The 18865-nt window shown below is 53.8% G+C and overlaps 1 protein-coding gene across 1 annotated transcript in view; it reads left to right on the forward strand.

The window, feature by feature from the left end:
* The window catches only part of LOC122392289 (CUB and sushi domain-containing protein 3-like), a 56929-nt gene that overhangs the window by 36456 nt on the left and 1608 nt on the right, over window positions 1-18865 (forward strand). Inside the window, exons 4-17 of the mRNA XM_043386979.1 lie at window positions 2713-2922; window positions 4695-4910; window positions 6976-7254; window positions 7514-7663; window positions 10358-10534; window positions 11317-11496; window positions 12413-12763; window positions 13063-13236; window positions 13513-13723; window positions 15387-15522; window positions 15744-15993; window positions 16407-16583; window positions 17381-17560; window positions 18672-18852. Of these exons, the coding sequence (XP_043242914.1) occupies window positions 2713-2922; window positions 4695-4910; window positions 6976-7254; window positions 7514-7663; window positions 10358-10534; window positions 11317-11496; window positions 12413-12763; window positions 13063-13236; window positions 13513-13723; window positions 15387-15522; window positions 15744-15993; window positions 16407-16583; window positions 17381-17560; window positions 18672-18852 (2872 nt within the window). The remainder of the gene's footprint in view (window positions 1-2712; window positions 2923-4694; window positions 4911-6975; window positions 7255-7513; window positions 7664-10357; window positions 10535-11316; window positions 11497-12412; window positions 12764-13062; window positions 13237-13512; window positions 13724-15386; window positions 15523-15743; window positions 15994-16406; window positions 16584-17380; window positions 17561-18671; window positions 18853-18865) is intronic.

Raw genomic sequence — 18865 nt, forward strand, 5'->3', positions numbered from 1 at the left:
GGCTGCAATAGCTAAAGCGCGTGTGATGTTAGTGCGACGCAGCTTGACGAAGGCAGTCGCCTTTCAAATCCTTTCGCCAGTCGCCTTGGAGACTTCAGCCAGCAATCCCGCGTCCTTTATCTAGCAGCCTTTCCCCTATACCATCCCATTCCAGATTTAGTGTATGTACCCAGTTATCCAGGTGTCTCCGACCAGTCTCGGTCTAACTCCCAGCCATCTGCCCTCGGCTGGCAGCGCTCCAATTCCGAGCAGCTGATCGGTCCGGTCCGGCCCGGTTCGGCCCATCGGCAGAGCAGCGGAGCGGAGAAAGCCCAGGGCCACCGGTGGGCCGCCTCCCCCCCTCCCCTCCCCTCCATACCTCCGTCTCCACCGACCGGCGCCGGTCGCCTACGGAAGAGAAAGTGATCGTTATTAGTCGACCACTGTATTCGAATTACGAGCTCGTTCACGGCTGGATGGAGCCAGGGGCGCGGCGCGTCCAGGTCGTTACCATGGCAACCGCTGGAGACCGACGCTTTGGTTTGGTTGCTCTCTATTTAGGGACACGGGTAGTGATTGAATGTGATTGATGGCACAGCCTGCAGCGTATTTTGATGGTGCAGGGCCTCGGCTAACATGTTAACTGGTGGGCCAAATGGCCCACCAGTGACCCGAAATGGCCCACCGGCCTCAAAGATTTGGCCCACCAGTAATTTTCTGAAAAATCGAAGTTTTCACATTTTACATCACGACATAGGTAACATTGTGATACAGACAGAGACAGAGGCCCTACTACATTGTTGCATTTATTAAAAGTAAGAACTTGATCGTCGTTGCCCGCCTAATACCATCACAATTCCCGGTTTCTTGAGACAGCCGTAGGTTAAGCCCCGGTCACACTTCACCGGATTGGACCAAAGGACGAGAAACGGACGGCGTCCGTTGATGTCCGGGGGATGTCCGTTCGTTTCCGTTGGATGTCCGTTTCTCATCCGTTAATATCTGTTCCATGTCCGGTGGTGTCCGGTGTGCTCAACCGGACACCACCGGACATGGAACGGATATTAAAGAATGACAAACGGACGTCCAACGGAAACAAATGGACATCACCGGACGCTGACAGTTCTCGTCCGTTTCTCGTCCGTTGGTCCAATCCGTTTAAGTGTAACCGAGGCTTTAAATTTCATGCAATAATCGTGAAAGACGTTTGCCTCTGTCAATTACAGATAGTGTCGGCAACTTCCAGCCGATTGAAGTCTGCAAGCGATATTATGCGTCTTCACGAACGGTATGATGCTTGCAGTCGCACATCTGACCAGTTGGACGAATTTCGAACCGTTCACAGTCAGCGTTCCAAAAATTTCTCATTCGGGCTGAAGATGACACTCAAGAAAAAGAATGGATAATTTTCCACTTTCACATTTTGGGTGGCTAGAATTTTCCACTCAGACACCCAAGAGAAATCTGAAGTTTGGGACATTGTTCACTAGAAGTGTACATAACTTAGTTTTTTTTTTAAGAAAATATTAGGGTTGCGCAGTGCGCTTTTGGGTGAATTCTTTTCCATGCGACACCAATAGGCTTAATGATCATTTTCAGAGATGTTGGGGCTGCTGCTACAATGCCCCTTTTGGGGTTCCTGCTACAACCCTTTTTTGGGGGTTCCTGCTACAACCCACTTTATATATAAAGTTGCACTTGTGCTGTTCACAATTCCTCCCGATCCACCCGACAACGCCCGATCCCGTCCGACCGCTTCCGAATCTCCGACTAACTAGTCGGCGAGCGATCCATTCAGGGCTCGCTGATTTTTAACATCCGACCGGCCGTAAGTTATCGTCCAAAGTTTTATAATCTGCGTCAATATTTTGTGCATACTTGTGCAACTTTATGTGCACCGCCGGAGTATCACCACTGAGAGGGTTGAGGGTCCTTACTCTCTCTTCTCTCTCTGAAGAGTCGGGGGGGGGGACGAGCCCCGTTTTTTTACATTTTTTAATGCCATCCGTTTTTTGCAGAATAAAGTGGCCGAAATCTGGGGAGAAATCGAAAATGGGGGGGGAGGGGGCTCTGGCTACGAAGGTCAGTCCATGTCGCTGCCCAAGTGGCCCACCAGTCAAAATTCCTTAGCCGAGGCCCTGTGATGGTGACTGGTTACTTTCCAAGCTGAATTAAGGGTCGGCTACCGTCTAACGAATAATGTAATTTCCCTAACTGATCAGGTCGAAATGTCATGTGAACTGACTTTCGCCTTGCCTTGCTCGTTGTAAGACTGTGTTGTTTCCTTAGGTATAGGTCTGCCGCACAACAGAGCTTGGAATCAGACTTCTACTAGGTTGTTGGTAAGACAAGCGTCTCGCGTACCCAAACGACTCAGTTGGAAAGACGCAATTTTATTTTAGGAAAAGGCGAAATTTCCCGATGGTTTTGTACGAGTTATGTTAACATACGTCCAACGGAAATGACACCACAAATCCTATACAGGCAGCTTTTCCCAAATTGTCAGGGAACTCAGATTTGTTTTTCAATTGAAAAACACAATTCTAAAGAATAGTGTTTTAACTATTGACAACAAACCTTCGGTTACAATGAGCGTTTAAATTTTAGCTCAGATTCTGAAATATATTAGCCGCTTTCACGACGCACGGCCAATGCAACTAATTTGACCAAGTCTGCACCAAATCTCTTTTACAGCTGTTGAACGGACGACTGACATTTCCCCTGCACTTCCAGCTACGAACGTGGCGGAGGGCAAGCCGTCGAACCAGTCGTCGACGGCGCGCGGCGGGCCGGCCTCCAACGGCAACGACGGCCAGCGCAGCACGCTGCACGACGGCGGCCGGTGCACGGAGACGCTGCAGCAGGCGTCGCCCTGGTGGCGCGTCGACCTGCTGGCGGACTACCCGGTCGACCTGATCCGCATCACCACGCGCGGCTGCTGCGGTACGTGCACTGTGCAGCTGCCTCAGCTGCAGGCACGGCTGCATAGCGAGTCCAATGCCCATGCCGCAAGTTACACCTAAAAGTCCGTAATCAAGTGCAATGCTTTTCAATCGTAAAACGTTTATCAAACTAGCTTCGTAATTCATGAGAGTTTTAAGCTCGTGTTGTCACTCCTCCCGTAGCAGCCATAAGCGAGCTTCATTCATGACTCCAAGGCTATCGTAATTCGCAAAACCCACTGCACAGTTTAACTGTCACGACTTTGCCCTGGTTTGACCGCCTTTCTCTGAACCCCTCCTGACCGGCTGCGTCTGCCGCGCAGAGTCTCCCGAGTCCCGTTACACCCTGTTTGTAGGGTAGGGCCGTCTAAGGACGGTAACCGAGTCCCCCCCCCCCGCCCCGCTCGGGGTGGAGGTCACGCGGTCACCGCGCCGGCTGCAGAGGTGGCCCGTGTCACCGCGCGGGGAGCGGGGGGACGGGGAGGGGGTGACACCGTCCGGTACCGGTCAGACCAGCTCTGCCCGACGGACGGACGGGCGGACGGACGGACGGACGGTCGTTCATACATCCTCGACTGGTGTGGGCGGGTGGCTGACCGGTCCACCCCTCCCCCTCTTCTCCCGGCCCCGGTCCCGTCCAACAAAAATACTGCATACTGAGACCGAGACAGAGAGGTGGTCTTGTCCGACAGAAATGTGATTGCCGGTGATCTTTCATACGATAGATATCCAATAGATTTTGGTGAAACCTTTCTAATTACTTATCAAGTGATGTGTAAAATTCATTGATTTAGGTACTACATCTGCGATTTAGTGGATATATTTTGTAATGAAATAGACTAAATATAAAACGTCATAGACATCAAAACACGAGTAACCGCGTTGATGCAATTTTCAAATGCGATGAAAAGCGCAAAAAATATCATTATCTGATATCTCCAGCCCATTCAAAGTAAGTACATTTGTTTGATTTTCACAGAGCAGATCTCAGACCGGCCGATCAATAAGAAGCACTCAGTTCTCACTATTTCTCTTATAAGAACATTTTCATATTTTATCATCAGTTTTGTTCAGTTCAGCCCCGCTCGATGTTGTGACGACCATTCCTGTCAAAATCCCGTTCCCGACGTTCTCTCCCGTTTATCCCTCCGATATCTCGCTGGTCGGGGCTGCAGTTTTTGCCGCACCTTCCTCCCTTATACGGCCCAGAAACTGGGTCGCGCAGGCAGGCTGCATCCGAACGGTCTGATCTTTTGATAGGCGACGTCAGTTCTGACGGCAGATCAAGCCCACTGCTCAGTTCATGTCCCCATTCCCCTCCTACCCAATGGTGTGTCACGATTTCTGCAGTTTTTGGTGCACAACCTAAACACCTAACGAACTTTGACTTTGACCTACTCTCCGTCCTCTCCACTAGTTTACGGTCTGCACAATGTTTGAGGCGGTGCGCCTCCTCGGCTGCCCTCCTGTCTAATGGCTATGGTGTGGATACGTTATCAACCACGGCGCCGCTTCCATATCCCAACCCGCCCTGAACTGCTTCAGCAGCCTTCTGCAGCCCCCGCCTCCACTTGACCCCGCCCTTCGAGCCATCCTCGGGCCACCCTCCACACGACCCTGCCCTCTCCAGGTCACCCCCACCTGACACCGCCCTCTGACCCTCCCACCCAGATCCACAGGTCACCCTCACCTGACCCCGCCCTTTGACCTTCCAGCTAACCCCGCCCTCCGTCAGCCTCCTTCTGATCCCCCTCCCCTCTGACCCACCCGCAGGTCAGAAGCCGCTGCAGGACATTGAGATCCGCGTGGGCACCAGTCCGACGCTCCAGCAGAACCGTCTGTGCGCCTGGTTCCCGGGCACGCTGGAGGAGGGCGTCGAGAAGGACTTCAAGTGCGCCCGGCCCATGACGGGCCGATACGTGTTCATCCAGATGGTCGGCGTCGAGGGGGCGCTGTCGCTCTGCGAGGTGCAGGTCTTCAGCTCGCAGGGTGAGTGCGATAAACGGGTGGTAGGTGTTGACGAAGGAGGTGAAGACCTTTTACAGGAACAGTTGTAACGCGCGCTGACAACATGCAGCTAGTCAGGCGTGCTGAGGTTGACGTGTTTGGCACATGTCCTGCTAGAGAGAAGGTATACTTCCTTTTACATCACGATACTCGCTAGCACTTTACATTGATTTCGATAAGATTTAATTATTTGCAGACCACGCTGATTATTAAAATACCCCTTACCACGGACCACGGTACGTCTACGGTGAACAAAATATGATCCAACAAATGCTAGCCCACTGTTGGAATATCGCCGTCTGCACCATGCCTGCAACATGACGGGCGACATCCACCTCCGGCGCGCTGTAGGATGATGAGCCGCTGCAGCGCTATTAGAGTGTTTAGGAGACGCCAGCCGAGCACCGTTTGACCTTGCTCCCCGGCGGGAGGGCCGCCTAACTCGCCCAGAACAAGGCCACTCGTGACTGCTCCCCATGGATCCTGGATGGAAGGGCGGACGAGACGAGCCGAGAGAAACATGACGTCATTAATCAGGGAGCTCGTGGCGCGCCCTTGCGTCACCGCGGAGGTAACGGGTGGGCGGCAGCCTGCAGCCGCTGCCACTGCGGACCGGAGGCACGACCAGAGCGGTAGATCGCGCCCGCTGAGTTGTCAGTCAGAGGCCGCCGCGTGCCGTCACCGTGCCGAGGCGCGCCGCGACAAATTGATTCGCATTGCGCACCGTTATGTCGCTCCGCTGTGCGCTGAACTCCCACCAGGCAGCCGAATTTCTCAGGAACGTGAGAGAATATCAACGAACGACTTCCGCTATGCTGTTTTGTGCGAGATGTGCGTTTCGTGATTGTGAATGGGAGTTGTCCCGACCGCCTATGTGTCCCAGCTCGTGAATGGCTGTCAGCCGGCAGCTGGAGTTTGCTCTAACCTACCCCACCCGCTCCAGAGCGGCGACCACAGGCAGCCGCGCCGGGCCGCAGACCAGTTACACAACCCGTCGCGCGCCGACCGCCACATTGCGCCACATCTCGCCGCCATGTGCTGTATCTGCCTCGCCGCGCTGCTCCACGCGGCCCCCGCCGCGCCCCGCCGGCATGAGCGAAAGCATTATTCACGCCGGCCACCGAGTGGTATTCGGTGTGCGTGACCGCGGCATCGCACAGAGCTAGAGCAAGTCCGGGCGGGCGGAACTAGTTATGTGCGGCGTCGCAGTCTTCTGGCGAGTCTGGGGTGGGGCGGAATCGCAACATCGCACGAATCTCTGCCGAGTCCGGGGCGGGCGGGCGGAACCGTTCTTCATAACAGCAGCTTCTCAGCGACTCCTGCCGCGTCTGGAGCGGGTGGGTGGAACGGTTCTCCTCTGTGGTCGTTCTCTGAGCCCCTATCCGCCGCGGGATTGGCGAATCTGTCACGCCCGGCCTCCCAGCGTGCAGCCGGGAACCGCACGGCGGTTCAGGAGCTGAGGCGAATGGCTCGGCGGTTCGGTGGAGTTTCGACCGGGAGTTCGCACGCCTTATCGTGCTGGGAGAAATGCCTGGGAAGCTTGGTTTCTGTATGGGGGAAAACAATGGCGATTTCATAACTGTAGTATCGCGTTGATGCTCAGTTTGGCAGTTTTGGTACAGACGTGTGCAGCCATGCATTACTGAGACGTTTTATGGTGCTAGGCGTCTCACCGCATTATATGTGACGGCTTATAACCGTTTTCTTCATGCTCGTCATGCCATTGTGATGTGATAAATGCCAATCTGCGGCCGTTATTTGTTGTGTGCACCGTATCTTTTGTCAGAAAGGAAACTCTTATAGCCAGCAGATTGATGACCTGCTATTTATTCGAGCTGAATAGGCGCAGCGATCACTTGTTGTACTTAAATCAATATCTAATCCACAGGACAGTCATTTCATGGAAAATACATTGTTTAGAGTGGAGACTTGGAAACGTGCGTACCAGATGCGCCAGAATGCTAAGCTGCTTAACCAAGGCTAACTTCTATTATCATGATATATTTATTCTAAGATAGGCCGGCTGACCCGGCCCTGTTCTCCGCAGAGTTTGCCAAGGAACAGTGCGCCCCGGACGTGCCTCTGGACAGTCTGAACCTCTACAACAAGACGTGCTACGAGCTGCAGCTGAACAAGGGCGCCGACTTCCTGAAGGCGCGCCAGCACTGTCAGCGTATGAGCGGCGACCTGGTGCACACGCTGCCCGACCCGGCGTTCGCCTACCTGCTGGACCACCTGGAGCGGAGCAAGGCCGCCATGCGCACCCAGCTCATCTGGGTGGGCATCAGGAAGGTGCCCGGCAAGGACATGTGGCGCTGGGTCGACGGTGAGTGGCGCGGGGTCGACGATGGGTTGGTGTGTGTTTTCTACAGATTGACACCTTGCGGACGTCTAGGAAACGGGGCGTGACTCCAGATACCTCACTGCATCAATCAGTGGTTTCAATGCCAGTGTTGTGCTGTGGCTGCGACAGAGGAGCCCCTCACTGACCGTCCCCCCTGCCGCTGCCCCCAGGCACTGAGGTGGTGCGGCTGGCTGCTCTGTCCCCCCCAATCATTGATCGTCCCCCCTGCCGCTGCCCCCAGGCACTGAGGTGGTCCAGCCACGCTGGGGCCGCGACCAGCCCAACAGCTACGTGGGCGAACAGAACTGCGTGGTGCTGGATGGAGGCCGTGACTGGCTCTGGAACGACGTCAGCTGTCAGCTCGACTACCTCCACTGGATCTGCGAGTACAGTGAGTAGACACAATATAACACAGACTACCTCCACTGGATCTGCGAGTACAGTGAGTAGACACAATATAACACAGACTACCTCCACTGGATCTGCGAGTACAGTGAGTAGACACAATATAACACAGACTACCTCCACTGGATCTGCGAGTACAGTGAGTAGACACAATATAACACAGACTACCTCCACTGGATCTGCGAGTACAGTGAGTAGACACAATATAACACAGACTACCTCCACTGGATCTGCGAGTACAGTGAGTAGACACAATATAACACAGACTACCTCCACTGGATCTGCGAGTACAGTGAGTAGACACAATATAACACAGACTACCTCCACTGGATCTGCGAGTACAGTGAGTAGACACAATATAACACAGACTACCTCCACTGGATCTGCGAGTACAGTGAGTAGACACAATATAACACAGACTTCCTCCACTGGATCTGCGAGTACAGTGAGTAAATACATAGTAACACAGACTACCTCCACTGGATCTGCGAGTACAGTGAGTAGACACAATATAACACAGACTACCTCCACTGGATCTGCGAGTACAGTGAGTAGACACAATATAACACAGACTACCTCCACTGGATCTGCGAGTACAGTGAGTAGACACAATATAACACAGACTACCTCCACTGGATCTGCGAGTACAGTGAGTAGACACAATATAACACAGACTACCTCCACTGGATCTGCGAGTACAGTGAGTAGACACAATATAACACAGACTACCTCCACTGGATCTGCGAGTACAGTGAGTAGACACAATATAACACAGACTACCTCCACTGGATCTGCGAGTACAGTGAGTAGACACAATATAACACAGACTACCTCCACTGGATCTGCGAGTACAGTGAGTAGACACAATATAACACAGACTACCTCCACTGGATCTGCGAGTACAGTGAGTAGACACAATATAACACAGACTACCTCCACTGGATCTGCGAGTACAGTGAGTAGACACAATATAACACAGACTACCTCCACTGGATCTGCGAGTACAGTGAGTAGACACAATATAACACAGACTACCTCCACTGGATCTGCGAGTACAGTGAGTAGACACAATATAACACAGACTACCTCCACTGGATCTGCGAGTACAGTGAGTAGACACAATATAACACAGACTTCCTCCACTGGATCTGCGAGTACAGTGAGTAAATACATAGTAACACAGACTACCTCCACTGGATCTGCGAGTACAGTGAGTAGACACAATATAACACAGACTACCTCCACTGGATCTGCGAGTACAGTGAGTAGACACAATATAACACAGACTACCTCCACTGGATCTGCGAGTACAGTGAGTAGACACAATATAACACAGACTACCTCCACTGGATCTGCGAGTACAGTGAGTAGACACAATATAACACAGACTACCTCCACTGGATCTGCGAGTACAGTGAGTAAATACATAGTAACACAGACTACCTCCACTGGATCTGCGAGTACAGTGAGTAGACACAATATAACACAGACTACCTCCACTGGATCTGCGAGTACAGTGAGTAGACACAATATAACACAGACTACCTCCACTGGATCTGCGAGTACAGTGAGTAGACACAATATAACACAGACTACCTCCACTGGATCTGCGAGTACAGTGAGTAGACACAATATAACACAGACTACCTCCACTGGATCTGCGAGTACAGTGAGTAAATACATAGTAACACAGACTACCTCCACTGGATCTGCGAGTACAGTGAGTAGACACAATATAACACAGACTACCTCCACCGGATCTGCGAGTACAGTGAGTAAATACATAGTAACACAGACTACCTCCACTGGATCTGCGAGTACAGTGAGTAAATACAACTCTATCACAGACTACCTGCACTGGATCTGCGAGTACAGTGAGTAAATTCACCTCTAACTGCTAACACATACTTCCTCCACTGGATCTGCGAGTACAGTAACTGTAAGTCGGGTCAACTGTAAGAGACCGCACTGAGTGAAGTCTAGTGATCAGTGAGGTCATGCAGTGAAAAGGGCCTCGGATTACTTTATTGTTCTGAAGCCGAGTAAATGCCACGTAAATATAAATAGACACGTTGATATATAATAAACAGTTCTAGTAAATATAACTAGAACTGTTGATGCATTTGACTTCATTTAGCGCAATGTCTGTTGAAACCAAATGAACGGCTTATTTATCAACTCGCAGTCCATTTTCCCCGAGTTCCCTTCATGTCATTACGTCATGTCTCGGTAATTCAATCTCCTATAAAGACGTTGACACAAACCCGCCTCTAATTACGTTTATTACGGGTGTCTCGGCTTTATGAGAGCATAATACAGCCTGGTAATTGTAAGCCGCAGTGACTAAATGAGGCCTTCAAGGATCATTTTACATCAACTGCAATCACATCTGAATGGGTAACACATGTGATAATTGTCCGTGCTGCTCTCAACTTTTAGCACCACTCTCCGCGGCTGCCCTCTGACAGTCCTCCACCACTCCGTCCACCTTCCTCCCTCTCTCTCTCTCTCTCTCTCTCTCTCTCTCTCTCTCTCTCTCTCTCTCTCTCTCTCTCTCTCTCTCTCTCTATCTCTCTCTTTCTCTCTCTCTCTCTTTCTCTCTCTCTCTCTCTCTCCCTCTCTCTCTCTCTCTCTCTCTTTCGTTCGCTCGCTCTGACGGCCCTCTACCCCCTCTCCCCAGAGCCCCAGATGTGCGGCAGTCCGGACAAGAACGAGAACACGACTATCGTGGGCAGCGACTTCGGCCTGAACCGTACAATCTTCTACCGCTGCCCCGAGGGCAACAAGGTGGTCGGGGACGAGGTGCGCACGTGCCAGCAGACGGGCTTCTGGTCGGGCGCCGCGCCCACCTGCCAGTGTGAGTACAGAGTACTGATTACTGAGTACCGAGTACCGAGTACCGAGTACCGAGTACTGGGCACTGGGGCGGCGCCGAGCCCACCTGCCAGTGTGAGTACAGAGTACAGAGTACAGAGTACAGGGTACAGAGTACAGAATACACAGTGTACCGAGTACCGGGCACCTACCCGACGTATGCCTGTTAGTGCACTCCGGAGCTGTTGTTGCGCATTGCACACTATGACACTGAACAGGGTACACTTTACAGACTCACCCGAATTTATCACATGCTGTGTGACTGTCGCGTGTAATAGCGTAATTTATAGTTAGCTCAGCCGTCATAAATGCACAGCACTGGTCTATCATTTGCCGACTTTCGCCTTTAGCCGACCCGTTCCATCTCGCGAATTCCCCAACTGATGTGAGACCTTTCCGTCATCTCTCCGTGACCTTCCCATGACCTTTCCGTGACCTTTCTAGGGTCTTCCCGTGCCCCGTCGGCTTACGGCAGAGACCGGACCTTTGACCCGACGACCGAAATCCCACTCCCCGACCGCAGTGATAGCTCTCTCCCGGTTCCGGATGATGAAATTACACTGAGTGATACTAAATTACTGAACGGTGACCCTGCTTAACCTGTGACAACGGCGATCTTGACCATTTCCAGGCCAAAGTCTCTTATGTGGCCCGATTCGGAGTGAAGCTTTTACATATGATTCTTTGGCGATTGGTGATCATGTTCCCCTGTATATGTTCCCCACGGCACCCCACTGACGTCCTCTCCCCTGCTGTGGCCGACAGTCGTCGAATGCGGGCCGCTGGACGAGATCGCTCACGGCCAGCTGACACTGGTCGACAACCGCACCACGTACGCCTCGCGCGCCGAGTACGTCTGTGACGCCAACTACACGCTTGTCGGCGAGCAGCTGCGCACCTGTTCCGACGGCGGCGCGTGGTCCGACGAGGCGCCGCAGTGTCTCTGTGAGTACAGCGCGGCGGGACGGGGGACGGCGGTTTCTCTGTGAGTTCAGGGCGGCGGGACGGGGGACGGCGGTGCCTCTTGTGAGTGTAGGGCGGGGCGTGGGGTGGTGCCGCGTGGACCGAAGAGCCGCCGCAGTGTCTCTGTGAGTACAGGGCGGCGATACGGGGGATGGTGGGGCCGGTAGCGGGGCAGGGAGACGCCGGTATGGGTGCGCTTTGAATCTATAGTGACATTGACATGGTGACTTTTCGGTGAGATGTATAAAATGTGTAAATTCAGTTAAGCACTAACTCAGCTGAAAAGTATGTTGCAATGGTTTGGTTATGGTATCTGGCTAAACCGAAACATTCTGATGTACCATTTACGGTCTAACTGAAATGTTATCGTCTGCATCTGAAATACGATAAAATTAAGGTTGTCCGGGCAATGGGCAATTAGTAACAAACCGGCAAGCTATGTACAAGGGACAAACCAGATTATACCGTGAGATAGAGTGGCCGAAATAATGTTATCTGTTATCCAGTCCACTTTTGCAAGACTGAATCTTGATATAACGTGTGCGCCTTTGCCTTGCGACACGGTGTAGATAGTAAATGCATGCGGTTTAGTCGTTAGAAGGGTGGTTAGGGCGAGGAAAACGAAAGGCTATGAGAATCGTAGTGAAGCCATTATACAGTCTCATTGCTGAAACGCTGCATTTTACCATTCAGCTTCCGACCGCCTACAAACTTTCTTCGCTTGCTTGTTATACGTTTACGCGTGAATTTATGGGCATCAAACATATAGGATGTGTCGTTTATTGACACAGTTGTTTTCACCACTCGGTGTTCGTTTATAGTTCAACTGCGATCGTGTCACCTCTCAGCTCAGCCTATAACCGCTGCCGTGGACTCCCTCCCCGTTCGGCCATTTCAGACTCGCTGTGTCCGGCGCTGGAGACGCCTGAGAACGCCACGGTGACCCAGTCGGGTGACCTGACGGCCGGCACCGAGGTCACGTTCACGTGCGCGCCGGGCCACCAGCTGATTGGCCGCGCGGTGGTCACGTGTCAGCTGGGCGGGGCGTGGAGCGACCCGCCGCCGGTCTGTCGGCTGATCGACTGCGGCCGGCCGGCGGCGCCCCAGCACGGCGAGGTGGCCGTCTCCGAGACTTACCTGGGCGCCTCGGCCGAGTTCAGCTGCGGCGCTGACTACTGGCTGCTGGGGGCCGAGCAGAGAACCTGCCAGGAGGACGGCACCTGGAGCGGCGAGGACACATTCTGCGAATGTGAGCGAGCGCTGATGATGTCCATGACTAGGATATATCTACCCGTAACTGGCATAGCATAACTGACGACGTATTGAATGGCTGATTGTGAATTTAACATTACTGTGATTGGCTGGTTGATTTAGCCAGTACTCGCGTTTAGACGTAACTGTAACTGGTTATGGCTGTAACTGAAACTGGTTGTGGGCTGTGGCTGTTACTATATTAGTGAATGTGACTGTGAATGTGGCTGTGAATGAGTCCCTTCCGTCAGTAATTGACTGAAACTCTGACCCCCACTCCTTCATTTGATTTTTCAGTGATTGACTGCGGCGAGCCGGACGTTCCCGAGGAGAGCTACGTCACTGGGTACGACTTCCACGTCAACTCGGACGTCGAGTACCACTGTAACGTGGGCCACCTGCTGGTCGGAGAGCCCGTCCGCCGCTGCCAGCGAGACGGCACCTGGTCCGGAGATGTGCCGCTCTGCAAATGTGAGTCGAAAGGGGAACAGGGGGGGAGGGTTAAAGACGGCACCTGGTCCGGAGACGTGCCTCTCTGCAAATGTGAGTGGGAAGGGGAAGGGGGATAATGGGATATGAATTATGGACCCAGGGAACACGGAAAGATATTGACCCGGGGAGAACTGCATTCAGTTAAATTGTCACCAAGCTCTGGATGTTCGCCCCGATCGGGATTTGCCCAATGTCGTGTCTTCCCGCTGCTGCACCCGTTCTGACCGGCTCGTCTGTCTCTGCCCCGCCCGACAGACATCGACTGCGGCAGGGCGTTCGCCGTGCTGCACGGGGACGTGCAGTACGTCACCGGCCAGACGTACCTGGGCAGCGAGCTCGAGTACTCGTGCGCCCGAAACTACCAGCTGGTCGGAGACCGGCTGCGCACCTGCCAGGTGGACGGTCGGTGGTCGGGCAGCGCGCCCGTCTGTGAGGAGGTGCGCTGCGGCGACCCCGAGAGGACAGAGTGAGTAGAACGGGGGAGAGGGAGGGAGGGGATGGGTGCGCTGCGGCGACCCGGAGAGGACAGAGTGAGTAGAACGGGGGAGAGGGAGGGAGAGGTGCGCTGCGGCGACCCAGAGGACAGAGTGAGTAGAACGGGGGAGAGGAGAGGGAGAGGGAGAGGTGCGCTGCGGCGACCCGGAAAGGACAGAGTGAGTAGAACGGGGGAGAGGGGAGGGAGAGGGAGAGGTGCGCTGCGGCGACCCCGAGAGAACAGAGTGAGTAGAACAGGGGAGAGGGGAGGGAGAGGGAGAGGTGCGCTGCGGCGACCCAGAGGACAGAGTAAGTGGGGGGATGAAGATGAGGAGAAATGGGAGGAGACTGAAGAGTGGTGTTAGCCCGCGCCCCGTTGGGCTCTGCCGAGCAACGCGCCCGGTTGGGGGGGGCCATTTTGCCCCCCCCCCCCCTAAGATCTCGAGAACCACGCAACATAGCGACAAGCGGTAAACGGCGTTGGATAGCCCCAACGGGGAACTACCTTGTGACCCAATTTTATTGACCTAGGTCAAACCGATGACGTCACAGGTCAGGTCAAAGGTCCAATTTTCACCGTTTACAGGCACTTCAAGAAATGCGTTGTAAAATCGAGTAAAATGCATTTCATTGAAAATCATCGATGGGGAAATGTTCTTCAAACACATATTTTGCTATTTGAGGTCACTGATACCAGGTCAGGTCACAGAGGTCAGGTCACGGGGGGGTCACAATATGAAAGTGTCGTGTGATACATGTTTTATGGTCCATTTTACATGACAAATGCGATTATATGGGTCAGGCAGCCTTTGGGGCCAGCTTAGATCACGTTTTGGTCAAGGTCAGGTCAAGGTCAGGTCAAGGTCAGGTCAAATTATGTCAAATTTCAAAGTTAATATTTTTGCATAAAATGGGTATCGAATCGATGCAGATCGTCACGGGGAGTTCAATGGTGGTCTTTGTTTTGCCGTAGGTGGTCTAGAATTGCTAAAAATTGAGTTCAAAAATTTGACGTCATCATTTTTGAACAGTTTTTTTTTCGCTATAACTTGGCCAAGAACGAGATATCGATTTGAAATTTGGTATGTTTATAGAAGAGCGCTGGGACTATCACATATATTCCGGTTTTTTCGAAATTCGGAAAAATTTTGGATTTTTTCAAAGTTTTTCTAAAAAAATCAATTTTTTGAATTTTTCTTGGTCAAAAACCAAAAATTTTGAAAATCCGAGATAGCAGTTTTGTAGCGCCGCTTTTTGTCTACTAGACCATATAAAGAACTTTGAAATTGCTTGTTAACTGTAGATTTGGTGAGCGTTTCAAGATTGCATGTTTTTTGCTCATTTTTGCTCGAACATGACCTCAGTTTGACCTCAATAACTCCTGACCTAAGGTGACCTAAGACTTGAAATTTGGTGTGAAGGTGTCAAATTGATGCCCGGGAAGGTACTGAAAATTTGGCGGCGCTGCGCGCCGCCGTTTTCTTGCTATTCAGGAAAAACCACAGGGGCGGGGCCAAAATGGCCCCCCCCCCCAACGGGGCGAGGGTTAGGAGTCAGAGTAACAATAAAAAAGGAGCGCTATATAATGACGCTGATTTCAGACCGCCGCTGTCCGAACCCTCCCGTCTCACGGGGTCCCCTCATGTGTTTCCCAGGAACTCTGTGCTCAGTATCTCGGGCAACGACCGGATGCGCCAGAAGGCCCGCCAGCTGACCGGGAACCTGGCGCCGCAGTCCACCTCCTTCCGGGTCGGATCCACCGTCACCTACAAGTGCAAGCCAGGATACAAGGTGCGTGGGTATTCAATCAGACGGACCGACTATGTTCGGCTAACTTGGACCGCTTTAGTTCATCAATGCTCGTGCTTAAGTGTAATCGAATAGCACATGTAATCGAATAAATTTAGCGATTGAGAATCCGACTTCGTCTCGTCTATTCGAGCTGCCACAGTCTGTCGGACCGTGTTTCGGTGTGAGTTGTCTCTGACGGTAGTTCCGGCCGCCGCCGCCAGGTGGTGGGTGACGCTCTGCGCTCATGCCGCGGCACGGGCGCCTGGTCGGGCCTGCCTCCGTCCTGTGTGTACGTGGACTGCGGCGCGCCGGAGCCGGCGCTCTCCGGCCGAGTCACGCTGCCGCTGAACGCCACCTACTACGGCGCCATCGCCGAGTACGGCTGCGACGTCAACTACCGCATGGAGGGCCTGAACCGGCGACTCTGTCTGGAGAACGGCACCTGGAGCGGGCAGCCGCCGCTCTGCACTGGTACGTACTGTATATACAGTATACACTGCACAGAACGGCCCAATCTTACCAAATGCCGTGAATGCGCATTCACGGCATTTGGTAACATTCAGAACTATTCCACATTCACTTATTCATTCGTTCTGGCGACATTCATAATCATTCACGCTATCAAAATCATTGGACAAGATTACCTGGAGGTAAATAAAAAGGACATCTTTGATATCAGTGCCGTAAACTCCGGCCAGTGCTGCCAAATCCTATTCACGGCATTGGTAAGATTGGGCCCTGGAGCGGCCAGCCGCCCCTCTGCACCGGTACGAACGGTATAGACCACTCTGTCCTTTCGCAGAGACCGTGTGTGAGGTGAGGTTCCGGAGACGATCTGATCTGTCTGACCCCGTCTGACCTGTCTGCCTCTGTCCTCTGTACAGAAATTGTGTGCGAGGTGCCCGAGACGCCGGCGGAGGTGCTCTCCGTGGTAACCTCTGGACTGAAGGTCGGTGACACGGCCACCTACAACTGCGGCAAGGGACGCGAGCTGATCGGCGCCGCGGTACGACGGTGTCTGAGCACCGGACACTGGGGCGGAACAGAGCCCACCTGCCAGTGTGAGTACACAGTGTACAGAGAACCAGTACAGAGTACAGGGTACAGAGTACCCAGTACCGGACACTGGGGTGGCGCCGAGCCCAGGTCTGTCAGTGTGAGTACAGAGTGTACAGGGTACAGACAGAGTAACCAGTACCGGACACTGGGGCGGAGCAGAGCCCACCTGTCAGTGTGAGTACACAGAGTACAGAGAATCCAGTACCGAGTACCGAGTACCGAGTGCCGCGTACCGCGTACGTACAGAGTACAGAGTACAAAGCACCGAGTACAAAGTACGGCGCCTACCTGCCAGTCGATTGCAGAGTACGTAGTGGGTACTGAGTGCCTTTATACCGAGCGTTTGCGTTTATTTGATTGACCTGCCGTGACCAGACTTTCGCAAGCGAGTCGTGCCAACGGACAACCTTAGTTTGCCTTCTCTGACCTCTGACCTCTAGTCTCAGGCACCCTCTGACCTTTCCTGATTTCTTATCTAAATTTGACCTGCAACCTCCTCAGATGTATCATTGTTGACCTCTGACCTTTTTATGTGACCTCTGACCTCTGTATATGACCTCCACTCTCTGAAGTATCTATCTGACTACTGAGATCTTGTCTGATCTCTGTATCTGAACCCTACATCCGCTCGCTGGTCTCTGTATTTGACCTCTGGACTCTGTATCTGACCTCTATATCTGACCTATGGCCTCTGCATCTGACCTCTAAGCTATGTATCTGACCTCCTCCGCTCTCTGACCTCTGTGCCTGACCTCTGTATCTGACCTCTGTATCTGACCTCTGACCTGCTCTCCTCCAGGGGTGGACTGCGGCCCGCTGAACGCCGTGGAGAACGGCCGCGTGTACCAGGTGAACCAGAGCACGGCCTACGACTCTGTGGTCGAGTATCACTGCTTCCCCAAGTACCTGCGACACGGACCCTTCACCCGGCGCTGCCTGGCCGACGGCTCCTGGTCCGGGCCCGACACACAGTGTCTCCGTGAGTACCTACCCGGGATAACGAGAGGGCAGGGGAGCTCCTGGTCCGGGCCCGACACACAGTGTATCCGTGAGTACCTACCCGGGATAACGAGAGGGCAGGGAGCTCCTGGTCGGGGCCCGACACACAGTGTCTCCGTGAGTACCTACCCGGGATAACGAGAGGGCAGGGAGCTCCTGGTCGGGGCCCGACACACAGTGTCTCCGTGAGTACCTACCCGGGATAACGAGAGGGCAGGGGAGCTCCTGGTCCGGGCCCGACACACAGTGTCTCCGTGAGTACCTACCCGGGATAACGAGAGGGCAGGGGAGCTCCTGGTCCGGGCACGTCACACAGTGTCTCCGTGAGTACCTACCGGGGATAACGAGAGGGCAGGGGAGCTCCTGGTCGGGGCCCGACACACAGTGTCTCCGTGAGTACCTACCCGGGATAACGAGAGGGCAGGGGAGCTCCTGGTCCGGGCCCGACACACAGTGTCTCCGTGAGTACCTACCCGGGATAACGAGAGGGCAGGGGAGCTCCTGGTCCGGGCACGTCACACAGTGTCTCCGTGAGTACCAACCGGGGATAACGAGAGGGCAGGGGAGCTCCTGGTCCGGGCCCGACACACAGTGTCTCCGTGAGTACCTACCCGGGATAACGAGAGGGCAGGGGAGCTCCTGGTCCGGGCACGTCACACAGTGTCTCCGTGAATACCTACCCGGGATAACGAGAGAGCAGGGGAGCCCTGGTGGGGCCCGAAATCCGGTGTCTCCGTGAGTACCTACCCGGGATAACGAGAGGGCAGGGGAGCTCCTGGTCGGGACTGTGAGTACACGGCGCTGGGAGGGCACCGGTCACTAGGGGGTGGGGCAGGGATACAGCACAGGTCATTATGAAGGAAGCTGAGCACGTCATCGGGGACTGCACGAAGTCAGTAAGGGAGCCTAATGACAGATTGTCTGCCTCCATTCCTTTAGTGACATCTCCCCCCGGCCCCTTCCCTCCGTCAGTGATGAACGAGACGGTGTCGGCGCGCCTTTAATAACATTCCCCCCCCCCCCTCCGTCAGTGATGAACGAGACGGTGTCGGCGGGCCTTTAGTAACATCCCTCCCCCCTCCCTCCCTCAGTGATGAACGAGACGGTGTCGGCGGGCCTGGACGCCGGCCTGGACGGACCGCAGAACGTGCCGGCGGCCGGCTTCAGCCCGGACGACTACGCCACGGCGCGCAACACGGCCATCTGGGCCGGCGTGGCCGTCGGACTGTTTGTGCTGGTCAGCATCATCACCGCTGTGCTCTGCCTCAGGAGGTGAGAGAGAGAG

Source organism: Amphibalanus amphitrite, unplaced genomic scaffold (assembly GCF_019059575.1).
Source record: "Amphibalanus amphitrite isolate SeventyFive unplaced genomic scaffold, NRLGWU_Aamphi_draft 000480F_arrow, whole genome shotgun sequence".
Taxonomy (NCBI): Eukaryota; Metazoa; Arthropoda; class Thecostraca; order Balanomorpha; family Balanidae; genus Amphibalanus; species Amphibalanus amphitrite.